Below are 19,696 nucleotides of genomic sequence, written 5' to 3' on the forward strand. Positions count from 1 at the left end.
GTGCCTCCCCACCGTGTCACGGCCTCTGGTCCCACGGCCCCGCCACAGTCGTGGAGGCGCGGGGAGAGCTTCCTGACTGAGTGGCAGCAGCAGGTGCGTGGCTGCCTCCCAGACAGGCAGGGGAGGGGGGGGGGACAGCTGATCCTCGGGGGCAGAGGGCAGCGTCCAGCGTGTGGCCACCACGGCGAGCGGGCCTAGCCAGGGGTCTCAGGCCGCAGCACCGCACGTGTCCCCGCGGCCCTGGAGGGAATGTCCGCAGGGAGCCGTGTGCACAGCTGTCGGCCAGGCCGCCTCCAGGGGCTCAAGCGCACATCCTGCTTCTCTCCGGCTCGTCCCAGACAGGCCGGGCCTCGAGGAGCTGCTGACCCCGTGTGGAAGCAGGTGGGGACGAAGCGGTCACGGGCAGCAGGGTGGCAGTGGGGTTCCGCCACGCTTCCGAGGGACGCCCGCGCCTCGTGCAGGGGCGGGGGGGTGGCGGTGAGGCTCCGTCTGGAAGCACAGGAAGCTGTGAGCAGGGCTAGGGGTTTCTGGCGGCAGCTACTTGGACGCCTGTTTGCATTGGCTTCGGGGGCCGGGGAGGCGGGAGAACGCCTCAGAGAGGGTACTGATGAAGTCAGAGGCCTAGAAATAATTCTGAGTTTCAGTTTAATGTTCAGAGTTCTTTGTCCCAAAACCCTTTCTATAAATATAGTTTCCTTTAAAAATGTTTACTCTCGGGGGGCCTGGGTGGCTCAGTCAGCCCAACGCCTGACTCTCGATTTCAGCTCAGGTTATGATCCACGGTTCGTGGGGTCGAGCCCCGCGTCAGGCTCTGTGCTGGGCGCGGAGCCTGCTTGAGAGTCACTCTCTGCCCCCCCCCCCCACCTCGCTCCGCTCGCACACCCTCGTTCCCTTTCTCTAAAAAAAGTAATAACGAAGTAAAAATCTTTATGCTTTTTCAAATTAAATGGTTTTCCTAAAAATGGGGGAACGGTATACAGGTGCATGGGACAGAGGGCACGTTCGCCCCCTATGCCCACACTTGTGCTGTGCAGAGAAGGGTTTGGCCTGAGTCTGCTTGTAGGCTCATCGTATGCGGGTGTGCAACGCGTGCACCTGTGTGTATATTGGTACTCACGTCCGCATATGCACGTGTCCGAGAGTTTTCTTTTTTCTTATGAAATGTCTTCATTTTTCATCAAAATATAGTCAACACACCGTGTTATATTAGATCCAGGTGTACAAGAGAGTGATTCGACATCCACACCCCACACAGTCCTCATCGCCACATCGCACGCCAAACCACTGCTCCCTTCCCCCACCCCTCCCCTCCGGTGACCAGGGTGTCCTCTGTGCTCAAGAGTCTGTGTTTTGATTCGTCTCTTTCTTCTTTATCCGCTCATTTGTTTTGCTTCTGGGCCCCATGGAGATGACTTTTTCCATTAAAACGGGCCCGTGCTACTTTTGTTCAAAAACCAAACAAAAATGTTCAGTAGAAGGGTTTATAAAATGTTCTCGGCCACACCACGCTCTCATCCGGTCTGCCTTTCCACACCTCGCCGGCAAATCTTTCCCAGAGAGCCGAGCAGTTCCCAGAGAAGCAGCCGCTGGATGATCTGCAAACAGGTCCTGCGACTTGCCGAAGCGAAAACAGGTCTTACGCAAGGGTTTCCCGAGGTACTACTGAATAGAGTCGTTTGAGCTCCTTGCGACCAAAGGCAAACCAGGAAAACATCCAGCGTTCTCCACGATTCAGGACGCCGTGTGCCACGGTAGTGACGGGAGCGAAGGAGGCACAGAACTAGGTAAAATCCACACGGGTGATGTTGCTGACTTTGGGGACATAATTCAAACTTTATGGACGTTTGCGTGTTGTGGGATCAAAGGCACAAAATTATCCTTGGAGATTTACCAAAGTAGTTTTACATCCCCGAAGCTTTGCCTGTGCAGACAAAATAATGGATTGAAAACTACCCAGAACATTCCAACACGACCACCACTCTGCCGCTCGCCCGGGGATCACGGGTGAAGGTGTATTTGGCCCTTGACTGTCCCAGCTTTCTTAGCTACTCACAGGGCTCCCCAGGACCCTGTTCAAGCAGAAGGTCTCGGGCTCTGCTGGGCTCACAAGACGTGGGGCTGGAACTCTCTGTGGGGGAAGACCCCTCTGGGTGGGCATCGGTGGAGCCGGGCAGCCGCTCTGTCACCCTCATGGAGATGGGGGTGGGGGCTGAGCGTGATCGCCCTCTGCATACGATCCTTCATATGACCTGCTCTACTGGGGGACGGTCTGTACCCCCACCTGAACTTGTTTGATTTCTCTGTTTGCTTCGTTGCAAACAAAGCCCTTGTGTTCCGTCAGTGTCCAGATACGATTCTGGGTGCTACGGGCGTATCCGACCCAGGGCAGGCCCGGCAAGTAGCTTGAACGACTGCAGAAGTTGGTGCTGGAGCTCGGGCAGCAGAAGGCCCATCGGAGGGAAAGGGAGCGTGCACGTGAAAAGCAAAAGGGGCGTGGGTGCATGTGCTGGCACGCGTGTGGGCTAAACCTGGCGCCTCCCTTCCCCTCCCAAATACCAGAGTGTGGGGCGCCTGGGGTCTCAGTCGGTTTGGCGTCCGACTTCAGCTCGGGTCACGATCTCACGGTTCATGGGTTCGAGCCCCGCATCGGGCTCTGTGCTGACAGCTCGGAGCCCGGAGCCTGCTTCGGATTCTGTGTCTCCCTCTCTCTCTGTCCCTCCCCCGCTCGCACTCTGTCTCTGTGTCTCTCTCTCCTTCAGTTAAAACGAAACATTAAACACAATCTTTAAAAATATATGTCCAGATACAAGAGGATGGCGTGGGGTGTTTCCCCTCTCAGGTTCGTTCCGCGTCGCGACGCTGGCGGGCGCACACACGAGCGCTAAGCGTGGCCCGCCAGCCTTTCTCTCTGGGACAAGATGACGCTGCTTAGCCTTTCCAGAAGCCGCGGCTCGGGGGCTCTGCGGATTCCTGTGGAGGATGCGGGCTGCGTGGTCAGGCCTCTGAGGCTCAGGAGGAATGAGCGCGAGGGACCCCGGGGGCGGGGAGGACCCAGAATCGCAGCACGGCTCCGAGGGAACACCGTGAGCATGAACACAGGGATATTTCAGGTCCTTCTCCGGGCCCTGCTTCTGCTGACTTTGTCCTGAGCAGGGTCTCCGCTCTCTGATAAGCGATGAGGAGCAGGAGGGGCCTTGGCTGAGGGAGGACAGGACCCAGGAGGACCCCAGCCCGCTCCAGAGGACCGCCGACCAGCGTGCTCCTCACAGGCACCCGCCTCACCCACCGGCCAGCCTGCCCCTTCGAGGCTTCAGATGCTTTGAAACCCTGGCTAGGAGATGAAGAGAATGCTTTCTGGAGCCAGAGATCAGAGAGTATAAATTGCTCTTCCAGGAAAAAAAAAAAGGGAGCCACCAAATACATTTGTTTCCGAAGTAGAAGAATTCCGAACTTCAAGCAATAATTTGCTCCTGTCCTTACATACACATTTTTCATCTTTATTAGATGAAAGTGTAAGTAATGATGACGACAAATTTGAATTTGTATGGTGCTGCTTTTATCAACAAAGGTATCAGGTTTAAATGCCAAGAAAATTGATATTAATTTGCTTCCAGAAGTAATTTCTTTAAAAGAGCCGATCCCTGATTAGACTTCCGAGAATTAAGGCTGTCTTTAGCTTCTTAGCTGGAAGTTTGCTATTTCAAGTGTGACCTTCTAGGACGCCCCCTGGGAGCGTTAGGGGAGCTCAGCGTTAGCCCAACAGTGGCACCTAGTGGCTGGGAAAATCTCCTGCCTGTCAGACCCCATGAGTCTCTAGAACATTCTTTGTCTCAGCGGTGTGCCAGGCACTGAGTCTTTCACCTTAATATCCAGTGAGCGATCCTGAGGTTTCAAGCAGATCTACAAAACCATCTTTTTCTCCTCCAAGTGATAAGGTGCTGATGTTAATTTTTTTTTTTTTTAATGTTTATTTATTTTTGAGAGAGAGGGAGACACAGAATCCGCGGCAGGCTCCAGGCTCCGAGCTGTCGGCACAGAGCCCGACGCGGGGCTCGAACTCATGAACGGCAAGATCATGACCTGAGCCGAAGTCAGACACTCATCCGACTGAGCCCCCCGGGTGCCCCTGTTAATTTTAAAGAAAAAGGTGGTTATGGGTATTTTTGACACCCGAAGACGTCAGCCATTTGAGGCTCACCCCGGGGCCCGGGTTCACAGTTCCAGTTATGCGTTTTGCTAATAATGTTGAAACTGGCTGACAAGTCAAGACAGCTTTCGGGTTTCTGGAATTTCCCACGCTCGTCCCTGCAGGAGTGTGTAAATTAGGGAGTGCACACTTCTGAGGCTGGGGCCTCCTCTAAACTTGTCCTCATCACAGGCACGGCCTGGGCACGGTCCTAGTGGACCTCCCTTAGGAGATATTCTGGATGTCGTCACTAGGATGGCAACATAGCTTGTCCCTGACTTCGCTCCCTCTCCCGAGAGCCACTCACGACTATTGAAGAACAACACCAGTGAGAGAATCCCGGAACAGGGGAGTGGGGCCGAGGCACCGCCTGCACCTCAGAGACCAGGCCATCCCACAGCAGCAGGGTAAGAGAAACGACCACACGGCCACACGCTGGCCACTCTGCCCCTCCCCCAGGCCAGCACAGCGCCACGCGGACAGGTCTCTCCCGAGCCTCTGGTTCCTCCAGTGGGAAGAGGGAACCTGGGCTCACAGCTAGGCTGCCCGGCACGTGAGTCATTTTGTGGGAGCCCCTAATCTGATTTCATACCATGGGGAATGCAGGGGAATGTGCAGGGCTCGACCACTGGGAATGTGACTGTCAGGGAGGAGGGGGGCGGGGCTTGCAACGGCACTTGGATCTTGGCAGACCAAGTTCATGCTTGCGGTGCCCACGCAGGGAAACCAGCGAGAGGTTTTGTTCCACAGCAAAACTGCAGAAGCCAGGGGCACGGTCTGCCCGGGGAACGGGATGGGGTGCAGACCTGCCTGATTCGGACCCTCAGACGAGGATCCTGCCAGCCCTGGAGCCCAGTTCGCCCGTGCCCAGGCAAGGTGCTGAGTCACAGCCCTGCTCACTGTGGAGGCTGCCTTCTAGCCCCGTCTGAGCAGAAGGGCTGGCAACCAGTCCTGGAAGCCGTGCACCCAGTGCTGCTGGAGCCCAGAGGCGGGCGGGCAGAGCTGACGGCCCCCAGAAAAAGCCAGCGCTGAATGTGGGGGCTTCCCGTGTGGCACACGGCAGGGAAATTAGTGCACAGCCGAGTCCCAGCCCCTCCAAACCAGACAGCTTGTTTGGGAAACCGAGAGAAACCTGGAATGTCTTTTCCTCTTCCCGTCCGGGCGCAGGGGCTGAGACACAGCCCCATCCGCGGCGCAGAGTGTCTTCCAGCCCCGTATAGACAGAAGGGTTGGTGACAACGCCTGGAAGCCATGTGACCCAGCAGTGCTAGAGCAGAGAGAGGGGCAGACAGAGGCGATAGTTCGCAGAGCAAAGCTAGGGGCCCTGTTCTTCCAGGGAGCTTGGGGTACGGGTTGGCTTGAGTTAAGAAACAAAGAACTCTACCAGCTTTAGAACTGTTTCCCCTGTTGTTCCTGGGCATCCCTGCCCATCTATTTCACAGCCCCGCTCATCACTGAAGACAGCTTTCAGCCTGTCAGGCCAGGGAACCTAACCAAAGCACGTGAGAAGCTGAGTAGCCCACTCAATAGTCCTACGTACAGCGGCACTTGAACCGTGAGTCCAGCCTGTGACCTCCCCCATCTGCAGAGCTAACCGGTGGCCTCACCTGACCAGAGAATTCTGGCCTGATTCAGGTCCCCAGACCATGAGCTGTACAGGTCCTGGTCCTGCAGCCCTGCCAAGGCAGGGAGGCTAATTCACAGCCCTGGCTAGTACTGAATATTACCCAGCCCTGGCCAGCTGGTAAATCTGACCAGAGAGTCCAGCCAGACATGGAGCCCATCCTACAGCCTCACTTGGGTAGGGAAACAAACCAGCAATCCTATTCAACAGTTCTCAGCCAGTAGCACAACCCCAATTCCCAACCACAGAGCTGGAAAAGCTGTCTTGCCAAAAATAGACCGTAATAGTAGGGCCCATCTGCCCAAGGATGTTACCAGCAGACACACCCAGAAACTCAAACTGAACTGACTGGTGAAGAACTCTCCCTGCCAAAGCAAATCTGGAACATCTAGAAGAGCTCAGTTACTCAAATGCACAGATACCACTGCAGTGAATCAAGGATCATGAAAAATCAGGTAAGTACGACACAACCAAAGGAAACCAATAAAGCTCCAATCACTGACTCTAAAGAAATGGAGATCTATGAACCATCAGACAGACAATTCAGAATAATGCTGTTAAGGAAGTTTAGTGAAGTGCAAGAACACAGACAGACAACTAAACAAAATTAGGAAAACAATGCACGAACAAAATAAGAAGTTCAACAAGGGATAGTGACCATCGAAGCAAACAAATGAAATCCTGGAGTTGAAAAATTCAATAACTGAGCTGAAGAATTCAACAGAAGAGAAGTTTTTAAGAGTAGACTCAGCCACGCAGAATAAAGAATCAGTGACCTGGAGGACAGGACAATGGAAATTATTCAGTCAGAGGAGCAAAGAGACAAAAGAATGAAAAAGAGTGAAGAAAGCCTATGGGAATTATACGACACGATAAAAAGAAACAATACTCACATTATGGAAATTCCAGAAGGAGAAGAGAAGGAGAAAGGAACAGAAAGTATATTGAAAGTAACAATGACCGAGAACTCCCCAAACCTGGGGAGAGAAATGGACATCCAGATCCATGAGGTCCAAATAGGTTGAGCCCAATTAGGGCTACACTGAGACAAATTGTAATTAAATTGTCACAGTCAAAGACAAAAAAATAAATAAATAAAAATAAAAATAAAAACGGAAAAACAGGAAACAACAAAATGGCAATAGTAAGTCCTTACCTATCAATAATTATTTTAAACATAAAGGGATTGAATTCTCCAATTAAAAGACATAGAACAGCTGAATGGATAAACAACCAAGATCAAACAATATGCTGTCTAGAAGGGGCTCATGTTAGCCTTAAAGACACTCACAGACTGAGGGTGAAGGAATGGAAAAGACATTTCAAGCAAATGGTAACAACAACAAAGCAGGGGTAGATATATCTACGCTGTACGAAACAGACTTTAAACTAAAAACGGTAACAAAGAGACAAAGAAGATTATTAAATGATGATAAAAGGGCCAATACATCAAAAAGATATAACAATTGTAAATATTTCTGTACTCAACATTGGATCCCTAAATATATACAGGAAAAGCTGGCAGAGGTAAAAGAATAAATCAGTAAGAATACAATAATAGTTAAGGACTTTACTACCCCATTCTCAACAGTGGAGAGATCATGCAGAGAATCAATATGGAAACAACAGATTTGAACAACACTGTAGACCAAATGGCCCTAATAGACATGTACAGAGCATTGTAATACACATTCATTTCAGGTACACGTGGGCCATTTTTAGAATAAACTATATGTTAGACCATGAAACAAGTCTTAGCAAATTCTAAATGATTGAAATTATATCAAGTATCTTCTCTGACCACAATGTCATGAACCCAGAAATCAATAACAGAAGGAAAACTGGAAAATTTATAAACACATGAAAATTAAACAACACTCCCCTGAACAACTAATGGATCAAAAAAGAAATTAAAGGAGAAATAAAAAAAGTTTTTGAGAAAAACAAAAATGGAAACATAATGTATCAGAACTTGTGGGGTGCAGGAAAAACAGTTCTAAGAGGGAAGTTTATCGCAATAAATTCCTATATTAAGAAGGAAAAAATATCCCAAATAAACAACTGAACTTTGTGCCTTAAGGAAAAAGTGAACACAAAGTTAGAAGAAGAAAGGAAATAATAAAGATTAAAGCAGAAATAAATGAAATAAAGAAAGAAAAACAATAGAAAAGATTGGCTAAAGTAAGACTTGGTTCTTTGAGATGATAAAATTTACAAATCCTTACCTAACCAAAAACAAAAGAGAAAGGACCCAAATCCACTAAATTATAAATGAAAAAGGAAACTTTAGAGTGGATACCACATAGATTCAAAGGACCATAAGAGGCTATGAGGAGAAACTATATGCCAACAAACTGGACAACCTAGAAAAAAATGGAAAAATTTTTAGAAACATGTAACTACCAAGACTAAATAAGGAAGAAATTAAAAATATGAATAGACAAATTTCTAGGAAGGAGATTGACAAAGTAATAAAAAATCTCCCAATGAAGAAAAGCCCAGGACCACTGGCTTTATCAGTGAATTTTACCAAACATTTAAAGAAGAATTAACACTAATTCTTCTCAAGCTCTTCCAAAAAATTGAAGAGGGGAGGATGTTCCTAAACTCATTTTATGACGTCAGCATTATCCTGATACCAAATCCAAAAAGGATGCTACCAGAAAACAAAGAAACAAACAAAAGGCCTACAGGTCAATATCCCTGATGAATATTGATGCAAAATTCTCAATAAAATACTAGCAAGCCAAATTCAGCAGCACACTAAAAGGACTGTCCACCATGATCAAAAGGGGTTTACCTCTTGAAATGTGAGGATAATTCGACATACAAAAATCAATCATTGTGATACATCACATTAATAGAATGAAAGAAAAGAATCATATCATTTTGGGGCACCTTGGTGGCTCGGTAGGTTGAGCGTCCGACTTCGGCTCAGGTCATGATTTCGCAGTTTGTGAGTTCAAGCCCCGCGTCGGGCTCTGTGCTGACAGCTCGGGGCCCGGAGCCTGTTTCAGATTCTGTGTCTCCGTCTCTCTGCCCCTCCCCCCACTCGTGCTCTGTCTCTCTCTCTCCTTCAAAAATAAATTTTAAAAAAACATTAAAAAAATTTTTTAAAAAATCATATAATCATTTTAATAGAGGCAGAAAAAGCATTTGGCAAAATTCAACATTTTTTTCTCAGTAAAAACTCTTAACAAACTAGGTATAGAAAGAACATATCTTAACATCATAAAGACCATATATAACAAGCCCATAGCTAACATCATGCTCAATGGTGAAAGTTTGAAAACTTTTCCTCTAAGATCAAGAAGACAACAGTGCCCGCTCTCACCACTTCTATTCAACATAATATAGAAGTCCTAGCTAGAGCAATCAGGCAAGAAAAAGAAATAAAGGGGATCATAATTAAAAGGGAAGAAGTAAAATTGTCTCTATTTGCAAATGATATTATTTTATATAGAGAAAATCCTAAAGATTCAACCAAAAAACGGTTAGATCTAATCAATGAATTCAGTAAAGTTGCAGGATACAAAATCAGCATATGAAAATCAGTAGTGTTTCTATACACCAAGAACAAATGTTCACAAAAGGAAATAATTGAAATTTATCCCACTTGTAAGTGGGATAGCATAAAAAACAAAATACTTAAGAATAAATTTAAGGAGGTGAAAGATCTGTACTCTGAAAACTATAAGACATTGATGAAAGACATTAAAGAAGACACAAATAAATGGAAAAGTATCCCATGTTCATGGATTAGAAGAATTAATATTGTTAAAATGCTAATACTACCATAAGCCTTCTATAGATTTAAGGCAATCCCTATGAAGATTCCAATGGCATTTTTTACAGAGGTGGAAAAAACCTCCTAAAATTTATATGGAACCACAAAAGACCCCAAATAGCCAAATAAATCCTAAGAACAATGCAGAAAACATCACTCCCTGACTGGAAGCTGTACTATAAAGCACTAGTCATCAAAAGAGTAAGGTACTGGCATAAAAACAGGTGAATACACCAATGGAACAGAAACGGAAGCCCAGAAATAAACCCAAGCATTGTACAGTTAACCAATGTTTGACAAGGGAGCCAAGAATACTCAACAGAGGAAAGAAGACAGTCTTCTCAATAAATGGTGCTGGAATAATTGGATATTCACATGGAAAAGAATGAAACTGGGCCCATATCTTACTCCACCCAGAATTAACTCAACATGGTTAAAGACTTAAATATAAGACCTGCTGTCATGAAACACCTAGAAGACAACTTAGCAATAAATCTCCTCGACATGACTCTAGGTGGTAATGTCTGGATGGGACACCTACAGCACAGGCAACAAAACGAAAAATAAACAAGTGGGACTTCATCAAACAAAAAGCTTCCGCTCAGCTGAAGAAACCACCAACAAAGTGAAAAGACGACCTATGGAATGGGAAAAGTATTTGCAACCCATGTATCTGATAAGGGGCTAACATCCAAAATATATAAAGAATGCACAAAACTCAATAGCAAGAAAGGACAAAAGACAAATAAACGACCCAATTAAAAAATGGGCAAAGGACCTGATAGCCACTTCTCCAAATAAGATATACAAAAAGACAACAGGTACGTGAATAAATACGTCTTGAATCATTAGAAAATGTGAATCAAAACCGCAATGAGATATCACCTGACACCCGTTAGGATAGTTAAAATTAACAACACTGGAAACAAGGGTTGGCGAGGATTCAGAGAAAGGGGAACCCTCATGCGTTGGTGGGAATGCAGACTGGTGTAGCTGCTCTGAAAAACAGTATGGAGGTTCCTCAAAAATTAAAAATAGAATTGGGGCACCTGGGTGGCTCAGTTGGTTAAGCGTCTGACTTTGACTCAGGTCATGATCTCACAGTCTGTGTGTTCAAGACCCATGTCAGGCTCTGTGCTGACAGCTCAGAGTCTGGAGCCTGCTTTGGATTCTGTGTCTCCCTCTCTCTGCCCCTCCCCCTGCTCACTCTCTCTCTCTCTTTCAAAAATAAATAAACACTAAAAAAAATTTTTTTAATACTTTGGCCCTTGGATCTTACAATCATGTTAACTATTTTTCAGAAGTTGAGCTATGTATCTTGAAACTCACATTTATACTCTGTTCTTTAAGACAAGTACATCCAGGGGCGCCTCAGTGGCTCAATCGGTTGGGCGTCCGACTTCGGCTCAGGTCATGATCTCACGGTCTGTGAGTTCGAGCCCCGCATCGGGCTCTGTGCTGACAGCTCAGAGCCTGGAACCTGCTTCGGATTGTGTCTCTCTCTCTCTGACCCTCCCCTGTTCATGCTCTGTCTGTCTCAAAAATAAACAAATATTAAAAAAATTTTTTAAAAAGACAAGTACATCCATATTCTGCACCATTGACAATTTCTTTCAATGTGAAAGGTACCATTATATACATATATCTATATATAATGTAATCATATTATACATATATTACGTTATATAATATATATAACGTGAAAATCATTACTTTAAGGACTATATCTGCTAGAAGTTCATAGGGGGAAAGTTCAAGTACAAGCTGATAGAAGTCCGATCTTTTGCCCCGTTACTGTGGATTGCAGAAAAGGTGAATACATAGCAGCACCCCTAGTGTTTCACGGTGTCGGTGATAACCAAGCTCATGAACTCCCAGCAGCCTTAATGGCCTAGGTGCCTCTAACTCCGACGAGAGAGAGAATGTGACTTCTTGGTCCAGACCGCTTTTCCCATGGTTTCTTTTAGGGAACTACGAACCTACGTGTCCACTGATGGTTGACGTCTTTAATCAGCATGACGGAAAGCAGCCTGAAGAATGTTCTTGTGGTTTCATTTGGATTTCTGCTTCTCTTTACGGCCTACGGAGGTCTGCAGAGTCTGCAGGTAAGTGAGGACACTTCTGAACAAACGTCCATCTCTTGGCCTCTAAGAATTCGCAGGGTCACAGAAGACAAGGAATGTAGGATTTCTTGTTAACCGATTCACTCCCAAATCCTCTCCAACAGTGGTTTTTATGTGCTTACAAATGTGCAGCCCCACCCTCTCCAACAGGATTGCACAACAGTGAGTGTGTGTTTGACCCTTGGACAAGGACTGTGGGTCTTGGGCTCGTGATGTGATTTGCCTTTGACACAGTTAAAAAGAGAGAGGCACACGGGAGCAGCGGGGTGGCTTAGTCGGTTGAGCAACCAACGTCAGTTCAGGTCATGATCTCACGGTTCGTGAGTTCGAGCCCCGCATCGGGCTCCGTGCTGACAGCTCAGACCCCGCTTCAGATCCTCTGTCCTCTCTCTCTACCCCTCCCCCGCTCGTTCTCGTTCTCTCAAACATAAGTAAAACACTCAAAAAAAAAAAAAAAAAAAGAGGGAGAGTCACAGGATGACTCATTGCGGATTCTGTGCCTTCATGCCTTTGGCTTTGTGGTTGGGGTAGTAACATGAATTTATCATATTTTGCTAGACCATAGAGATTCCAAGCTTCTTTTTTTAAATTTTTTTAATGTTTATTTATTTTTGAGAGAGACAGAGCATGAGCATGAGCAGTGGAAGGGCAGAGAGAGAGGGAGACACAGAATCCAAAGCAGACTCCAGCCCCTGTCAGCCTGACACGGGGAGTGAGCCCACAAACCGCAAGATCATGACCTGAGCCGAAGTCGGACACTTAACCTACTGAGCCACCCAGGCGCCCTGGATTCCAAGCTTCTTTAAGCAAAACAGTGAACTCGACAAAGTTGTCTCCATAACTTTGACCCCAACCCCCATGGCACTCTCTCCTCCTCAAGCCTCTAAAAGGCTGTAACAAGAATCACATTTGCCTAAAGGTAGATGGGCTGTATCTTCCCCCGGTAGTTACTTTTTGTTGTTGTTGTTGTTGTTGTTTCCTTTTTAAAGTTTATTGGAAGGAACGTGTAGGTTTCATGAGAGGTAGAAACCTGTCAGATGGTTTTCCTCTCTTCTCTTCCTCATTTCCTGTTGTCTGTTTCTCTCAGTAACTAGCTCCTTTCTCTTGTTTTTCCAGCTTCTGCTCCATAATGACTTTTTGGCTCTGACGTAGGAGACCTGTTTTCGTTTTTGTTTTAAATCCGAGTTAGTTAACATACATACACAGTGTAGGGTTGGTTTTGGGAGTAGAACCCAGCGATTCATGCCTTGCATACAACACCCAGTGCTCATCCCAGCAGGTGTCATCCCAGCAGGTGTCCTCCTCGATGCCCATCCCCCAGCCCCTCCCACCTCCCCTCCAGCAACCCTCAGTTTGTTCTCCGTATTTAAGAGTCTCTCATGGGTTGCCTCCCTCTCTTTCTTATCTTGTCTTTCCTTCCCTTCCCCTGTGTTCATTTGTTTTGTTTCTTAAATTCCTACATATGAGTGAAATCATATGGTATTTGTCTTTCTCTGACTGACTTACTTTACTTAGCATAACACACTCTAGTTCCATCCATGTTGTTGCAAACGGCAAGATTTCATCCTTTTTGATTACCGAGTAATATTCCATTGTGTATATGTTGTCTTTATCCATTCACCACTTGATGGACATTTGGGTTCTTTCCATACTTTGGCTATTGTCGATAGTGCTGCTATAAACACTGGGGTGCATGTGTCCCTTCGAGTCAGCACTCCTGTATCTTTTGGATAAATACCTAGTAGTGCAGTTGCTGGGTCGTAGGGTAGTTCTATTTTTAATGTTTTGAGGAACCTCCACACTGATTTCCAGAGCGGCCACACCAGTGTGCATTCCCACCAGCAGTGCAAGAGGGTTCCCGTTTCTCCGCATCCTCACCAGCATCTGTTGTTTCCTGAGTTGTTAATTTTAGCCACTCTGACGGGTGTGAGGTGGTATCTCATCGTGGTTTTGATTTGTATTTCCGTGACGATGAGTGATGTTGAGCATCTTTTCATGTGTCGCTCGGCCAACTGGATGTCTTCGTTGGAGAAGTGTCTTTTCACTTCTCTGCCCATTTCTTCACTGGATTATTTGTTTTCTGGATGTTGAGTTTGACTCGTTCTTTATAGATTTTTGCATATTAACCCTTTATCCGATACGTCATTTGCAAATATCTTCTCTTTATTTTATTTTAAGAGAGAGAAGGACAGAGAGAGAGAGAGAGAGAGAGAGGGAGCAGGGAAGGGGCGGAGCGAGAGGGAGAGAGAGAGAATCCCAAGCAGGCTCTGTACTATCAGCACAGAGCTAGATGTGGACTCAGTCCCATGAATCATGAGATCATGACCTGAGCCGAGATCAAGAGTTGGACACTCGACTGGCTGAGCCACCCAGAGGCCCAGTTGCTTGTGTTTGGAAGTGTACTTAACACAGGGGCCACAACCCAGAGAGAGCAGGTGGCCCCCACCCCCCGCACACCCAGGCCCACCCCAGTCTGCCTGGGGTCTTGGGAGTAGAAGCACCCACGATCGTTGCTGAGGTGCCCTCTTCCTTGGAAGACGTCGGAGGACCAGACCTCCAGCTCTGTGCACCATCCCGCCACCCACTTCCCCCACCCTCTGTCCCAGCCCGAACCACCTTATCTCCTCCTTTGCTGGTCCAGAACATGTAAACATGGTTTAACTGGGATAACTGTCTCCATTGGTCAGGACTGGCTTAAGCAAAAGAATTCAATGACATGGACAGAAGTGACCTGAGGCATGACTGCATCTCCGCGATGCTGGAAGCACGTGTCTGTCCCTGTCATTTCCTTTGGCTTTCAACTGGCGGGCTTCATTCCCAATCCCCAGGGTCCCAGCCTTGATCTGGACTCACCCCGGGACCCAGGCACGCGTCTACACAGCCTTCCCCCTGCAGCAGCTGCAGCCTTCACACCCCTGTGGCTACTGATCGGCTAGTCCTTCACATCTCCACTCGGATGTCACCTCTTTCCCTTCCTTGCTCCCTGGAGCTAAAGTCTGGGTGGGGTGCTCACAGGTGCTGAGGCAGACGCCTGTGATCGCGTGATGCCAGGACCACAGCCACCGCTCCATGACCGAGTCCCCCTGACCAAGACGGGCCAGACACGCAGGGGGCAAACTATGGATAGTTCTGTGAATGAGAGTCATCGGTGCGTGCTAATCTCCAGCTGAACTCTCTTCTCGGGCTCTCTAAGGGGTTAAAGATCCAACCCTACTCCCCAGTACTGAGCTGGGACCTATCTTGGCAGGCTGCCCAGCATCATCTCCCAGAAGAGCTTGACGGCTCTGGCCATCGTGCAATGTTCCGTGCTGCCTCTCCGCCCAGGGTGAGGCCCGTGGAAACGCATCCCCACATCTCCTGCCCTCGGCACCTCCCACGCTTCCCCAGGTTCCCCCTCATCCTCCAGATCTCATTTGGTCTTCACTCCTTCTAGAAAGTCTTCCTGACCCCACGGGGCTGGCCCGAGTTTCCCTTGCAGGACTCACTCCCCACTGCAATAGACTGTTTGCTGCTGTTAATGATTCCTCTTGGCTCCTGTCCACTGTGCACTCCTGGAGGGCAGCGGCTGCTGAAATTTCCTTTTTTTCCACTAGAGCAGGTGCATACAGCCTCTGCGGGTAAGCGTTTAAGACTCTATTTGTTGCATGAGCTGAGTGAATGTCCCAATTGTTTATGCAGGCAGATCTTGCACAATTCGAGCTCACATGCACACGTACTTATCTTCACACGTGTATTTGCCGCCTGGCTCTCCTAACACATGCAAACACAGGTGTTTGAACGTGGCCATTCACGTAGAAAAGAAATTTGCTTTTAAAATCCCACTTTGGCTTCTGGCATCCGTCTTCCTTTTCGGTGGTTTGCAGTCAAATCCGATTACAAGTGCCTTATGCACTTCGCTGGCTCGCGGCAGTGCTGTGGGCGGAAGAAGTCCCAACGCAGAGAGACGCCTCGCGCCTCTCACTCACACCCAAGGAGGCGAGCCCAGTCGTACAGGAGGGGTTAACGCGCACGGATGAAGGAAACAAAGCCTCAGGCTCATCCAGCTCTCTCGCTCGGCACTCCTAGCAGCCAGAGTCATAAATGGAAATTTCCAGCTAGCCCCCACGGCAGAACAGAGTGCTCAATTTCCATCTTCCAACCAGATTTCAGAATTCTCTTGGGACTAGCCGTGTTTATCATCCGTTTTAATTCATCCGCAAATACCCGTTTAAGTACCTGCTTTGGGCTAGGCATCGGGAGAGATTTGGAAAACGCAGAACATTTCCCTGCGTTCGAAGGTATCATTGTCAGCTGGGGTGACATCGTGGGTCAGCATGTGGTGTGTGCCAGAGGTCAGGCAAAATTCCAACAGCAGTTCAGAGCACCGGTCTCCGTGGATGACGTTATCCAGGAGCCCTCAGACACCCCTGATCTGTGCTGGAACAACGGGCACCCTCTGGAAAGCGAGGACAAGGAAGGTGGGAGCACGTCGGGGGGCCGGGCAGCAAAGGAAGCGGGAATCCTGGACCGGTGGACACAAGGCAGAGTAAGAAGTCAGCCCGAGGGTTTGGGATTCCGGTGGGCAGACCGGCAGTGAGGGAATGTCAGAGAGCAGTACCTGGCCGCGTGGTACAGGGTCCCTCGCCGCAACACGTCTGGCAGGGGCGACCAGGCAGGAAGGGATGTTTAGAAACCAGGCATTCGAGTACCAGCTTCCAGATCACCTGGGCACCCCACTGTGCGTGTCAGTCTGCGAGCTGTGTCCCCTTCTTTATCTCTTCCATGAGGACAGTAACTCTGTTTCCTCAGCTTAAAGGGGACAAATACAAAGCTCTCCTAGAGATAAAAACGGATTCACAGAAGGCGTGTGGCCATCTGCCCCAGAGCGACCCCAGCACCGGGCCTCAGGCTTTCCCTCTCCCCAGGATCTAGCAGCAGCTGACTCATGGTTCGGACTGTGCTTCCTCCCAGGCCTCACCTGTCAGCTGGGGGGGAGCACCTATCAACTGGGAGGGGAGCACTTGCCAGCAGGAGGGGAGCATCTATCATCTGGGAGGGGAGCACCGCCAGCAGGAGTGGAGCACCTGAGCATCTGTCAGCTGGAGGGGAGCACCTGTCATCTGGGAGGGGAGCACCATCAGCAGGAGGGGAGCACCGGAGCACCTGTCAGCTGGGAAAGGAGCACCCGTCAGCTGGGAGGGGAGCACTTGCCAGCAGGAGAGGAGCACCTATCATCTGGGAAGGGAGCACCGTCAGCAGGAGTGGAGCATCTGAGCATCTGTCAGCTGGAGGGGAGCACCTGTCATCTGGGAGGGGAGCATTATCAGCAAGAGGGGAGCATCTGTCAGCTGGGAGGGGAGCACCTATCATCTGGGAGGGGATAACCTGTCAGTTGGAGGGGAGCTCCTGTCAACTGGAAGGGGAGCACCTGTCAGCTTGAGGGGAGCACCTATCAACCAGGAGGGGAGAACTTGCCAGGAGGAGGGGAGCACCTATCATCTGGGAGGGGAGCACTTGCCAGCAGGAGGGGAGCACCTGAGCATCTGTCAGCTGGAGAGGAGCACCTGTCATCTGGGAGGGGAGCATTATCAGCAGGAGGGGAGCATCTGAGCACCTGTCAGCTGGGAAAGGAGCACCCGTCAGCTGGGAGGGGAGCACCTATCCTCTGGGAGGGGAGAAACTGTCAGCTGGAGGGGATCACCTGTCAGCTGGGAAGGGAGCATCTGTCAGCAGGAGAGGAGCACCTATCCTCTGGGAGAGGAGCACCTATCCTGCGAGGGGAGCACCTGTCAGCTGGAGGGGAGCACCTGTCAGCTGGAGGGGAGCACCTATCCTCTGGGAGGGGAGCACCTGTCAGCAGGAGGGGAGCACCTATCCTCTGGGAGAGGGCACTCCTCAGAGTAGCCTGTTGCTCGTGGCCTCAGGGACCAAGTGGTGACCCAGAGCTCTGTCCCCTTGGCTACTGGCCCCTCTGACCAGGGCTGGGTTTGTCCCCACAGAGCAGCCTGTATGGCGAGGAAGGGCTGGGGGTGACGGCGCTCAGCACGCTGTACGGCGGGATGCTCCTGTCCTCCATGTTCCTCCCACCGCTCCTGATTAAGAGGTTCGGCTGCAAGTGGACCATCGTCATCTCCATGTGCTGCTACGTGGCCTTCTCCCTGGGCAACTTCTACGCCAGCTGGTACAGCCCACACGTCTCGCGCCCGGGTCTGGCTCAGGACGCAGGTTCCTGCTCAGGAGCACTGAGCTGGAGCCCGCTTGAGGTCTCCCTGCTGCTTTCACTTTAAAATGAGCGCCGTTTCCAGAAATTCCTATCTGCTTCTGGGACAGGACAGGCTTTCTTCCCCTTTTTTCCCGCCAAGATGTCTCTGTCCCTTTTGCTGGGCCCATCTCCGCCCCTGCTTCCCAGCTCTGACCTTCCCTCACGTCTTTCACGGGCCTTGAGTTTCCCTGTCTGCACCAGGGGCACTTTTGTGGCCCCAATGATGAGAGCTAGACCTTGACGAACACGTCGAGGGTGAATTTCAGGAGACTTAGCAGAAGGTGACCCGAGGACCCAACACCGTGGCCTCACCCCATCGCAGAGAGTGGACATGTCAGTGTGCAGGGGCCCAGCCTGAGACCTACCTCCTCCCTGATGGAGAGGTGTCCTCTGGGACCAAGCTCCAAGGACACCGGCCCCACAATATTATTCCCGGGAACACACCTATCAAACATCCCTTGGAGGGACACCTGTTGTCATCTAGGACATAATGATTATGGCGATTTCACGTTCTTCTTTTTCTTATTGCCATGGAGTTTTCACACAGAGTCCTCAATGAAGAAGGTAAACCAATCACTCAATCGATCAATCAACGTTTCAAAAAATAAATAAATCGTTTTAAACGTAAAGCTGTTAGAAATACTCAAAAACCACCCAGCCTTATTTGTAATCCCAGCTCATTGGTGGTTGCTTGCAAACACAAAGAAAACTCACTGGCAATGAATTTGTCTCTTGCAAACTAACCAGAGCCAGAAAAGGCACCGAGTTGGGTCCTTTATCTGGGTTTTGTGGTGAAGCCGTCAGTCTAGCCAATCCATAAACATGACAAGGCTTACGACAGGCTAGGCGTGGAGTTTCCTTCTCCGCAAAGGTAGGGAAGATTGGAGGGGGAAGGTACTGTCTGTCTGTGTTTTATTTTACAGGTTCACCTTAGTTCCGACCTCCATACTGCTGGGTCTGGGAGCAGCTCCGCTGTGGTCCGCTCAGGGCACGTACCTCACCATCATGGGAAACACACAAGCAGAGAAGGCAGGGAAAGTTGGCAGAGACATGGTGAACCAGTATTTCGGCACCTTCTTTCTCATCTTCCAGTCGTCCGGGGTGTGGGGCAACCTGATCTCATCTCTGGTGTTTGGCCAGACACCCAGTCAAGGTAAAAGGAAACAGGGCTCCGTGATGACCCTCGAGAGGGCCCCCCATCCCATTTACATGTGTCTTTATTCCACAACTAGAGCAGGTGAATCACCTAAAGACGTGGTTCTCAACTGCCTGTGCCCAGCCTTCCCTGGTCCCCATCTGTTCCCTGGGGGAGTCTGGGCGTGTCCGTCTTGTCCACAAGTGCCCTGGCCATTCTGACCCTGCCCTCCGTGGGCAGGGGGAGCCCCCCAGAGCAGTGTCCTGGGAGAACAGAGGGCCACTGCCAGTGGACCTTGGGTTCCTGAAGTCATCACTATCCTTCTAGACTAAGAACAGCCTCGACTGATTTATTGTCCCACTGAATTGATCCACTATCCAATGTCTTAAATGCTCCACAAACGACCTGTTGTCCCGTAACCGATTTGAACATTTGACGGCTGATGTCTTAACCCACGTTTTCATCTGGACGTAAAGTGTGGGTCTGTTTTATGCCTGCGCCCTCTGACGTCTGAAGATTTAAACCAAGGACAGAGGGAAATAAATCTCTTCAATTCTTACAGGAAACCTTTATTGATGGGGGTGGGCAGAGGTCCTGACT

At 49.2% G+C, this 19,696-nt stretch overlaps 1 protein-coding gene across 2 annotated transcripts in view; it reads left to right on the forward strand.

The window, feature by feature from the left end:
• Window positions 1-246: 246 nt before the first annotated feature.
• The window catches only part of UNC93A (unc-93 homolog A), a 36,979-nt gene continuing 17,529 nt past the window's right edge, over window positions 247-19,696 (forward strand). The window contains exons 1-4 of one of the 2 annotated variants that reach the window (XM_053904284.1): window positions 247-381; window positions 11,565-11,702; window positions 17,699-17,880; window positions 18,885-19,114. In XM_053904284.1, coding sequence (XP_053760259.1) covers window positions 11,613-11,702; window positions 17,699-17,880; window positions 18,885-19,114 — 502 coding nt within the window. In that variant the 5' untranslated portion in view covers window positions 247-381; window positions 11,565-11,612. Of the gene's footprint in view, window positions 382-4,365; window positions 4,594-11,564; window positions 11,703-17,698; window positions 17,881-18,884; window positions 19,115-19,696 lie in introns of those variants that run through there. The other variant, XM_019412780.2, reaches the window with a different exon arrangement.

This window comes from Panthera pardus, unplaced genomic scaffold (assembly GCF_024362965.1).
Source record: "Panthera pardus isolate Hobbes unplaced genomic scaffold, ASM2436296v1 HiC_scaffold_17, whole genome shotgun sequence".
In the NCBI taxonomy this organism is placed as follows: domain Eukaryota; kingdom Metazoa; phylum Chordata; class Mammalia; order Carnivora; family Felidae; genus Panthera; species Panthera pardus.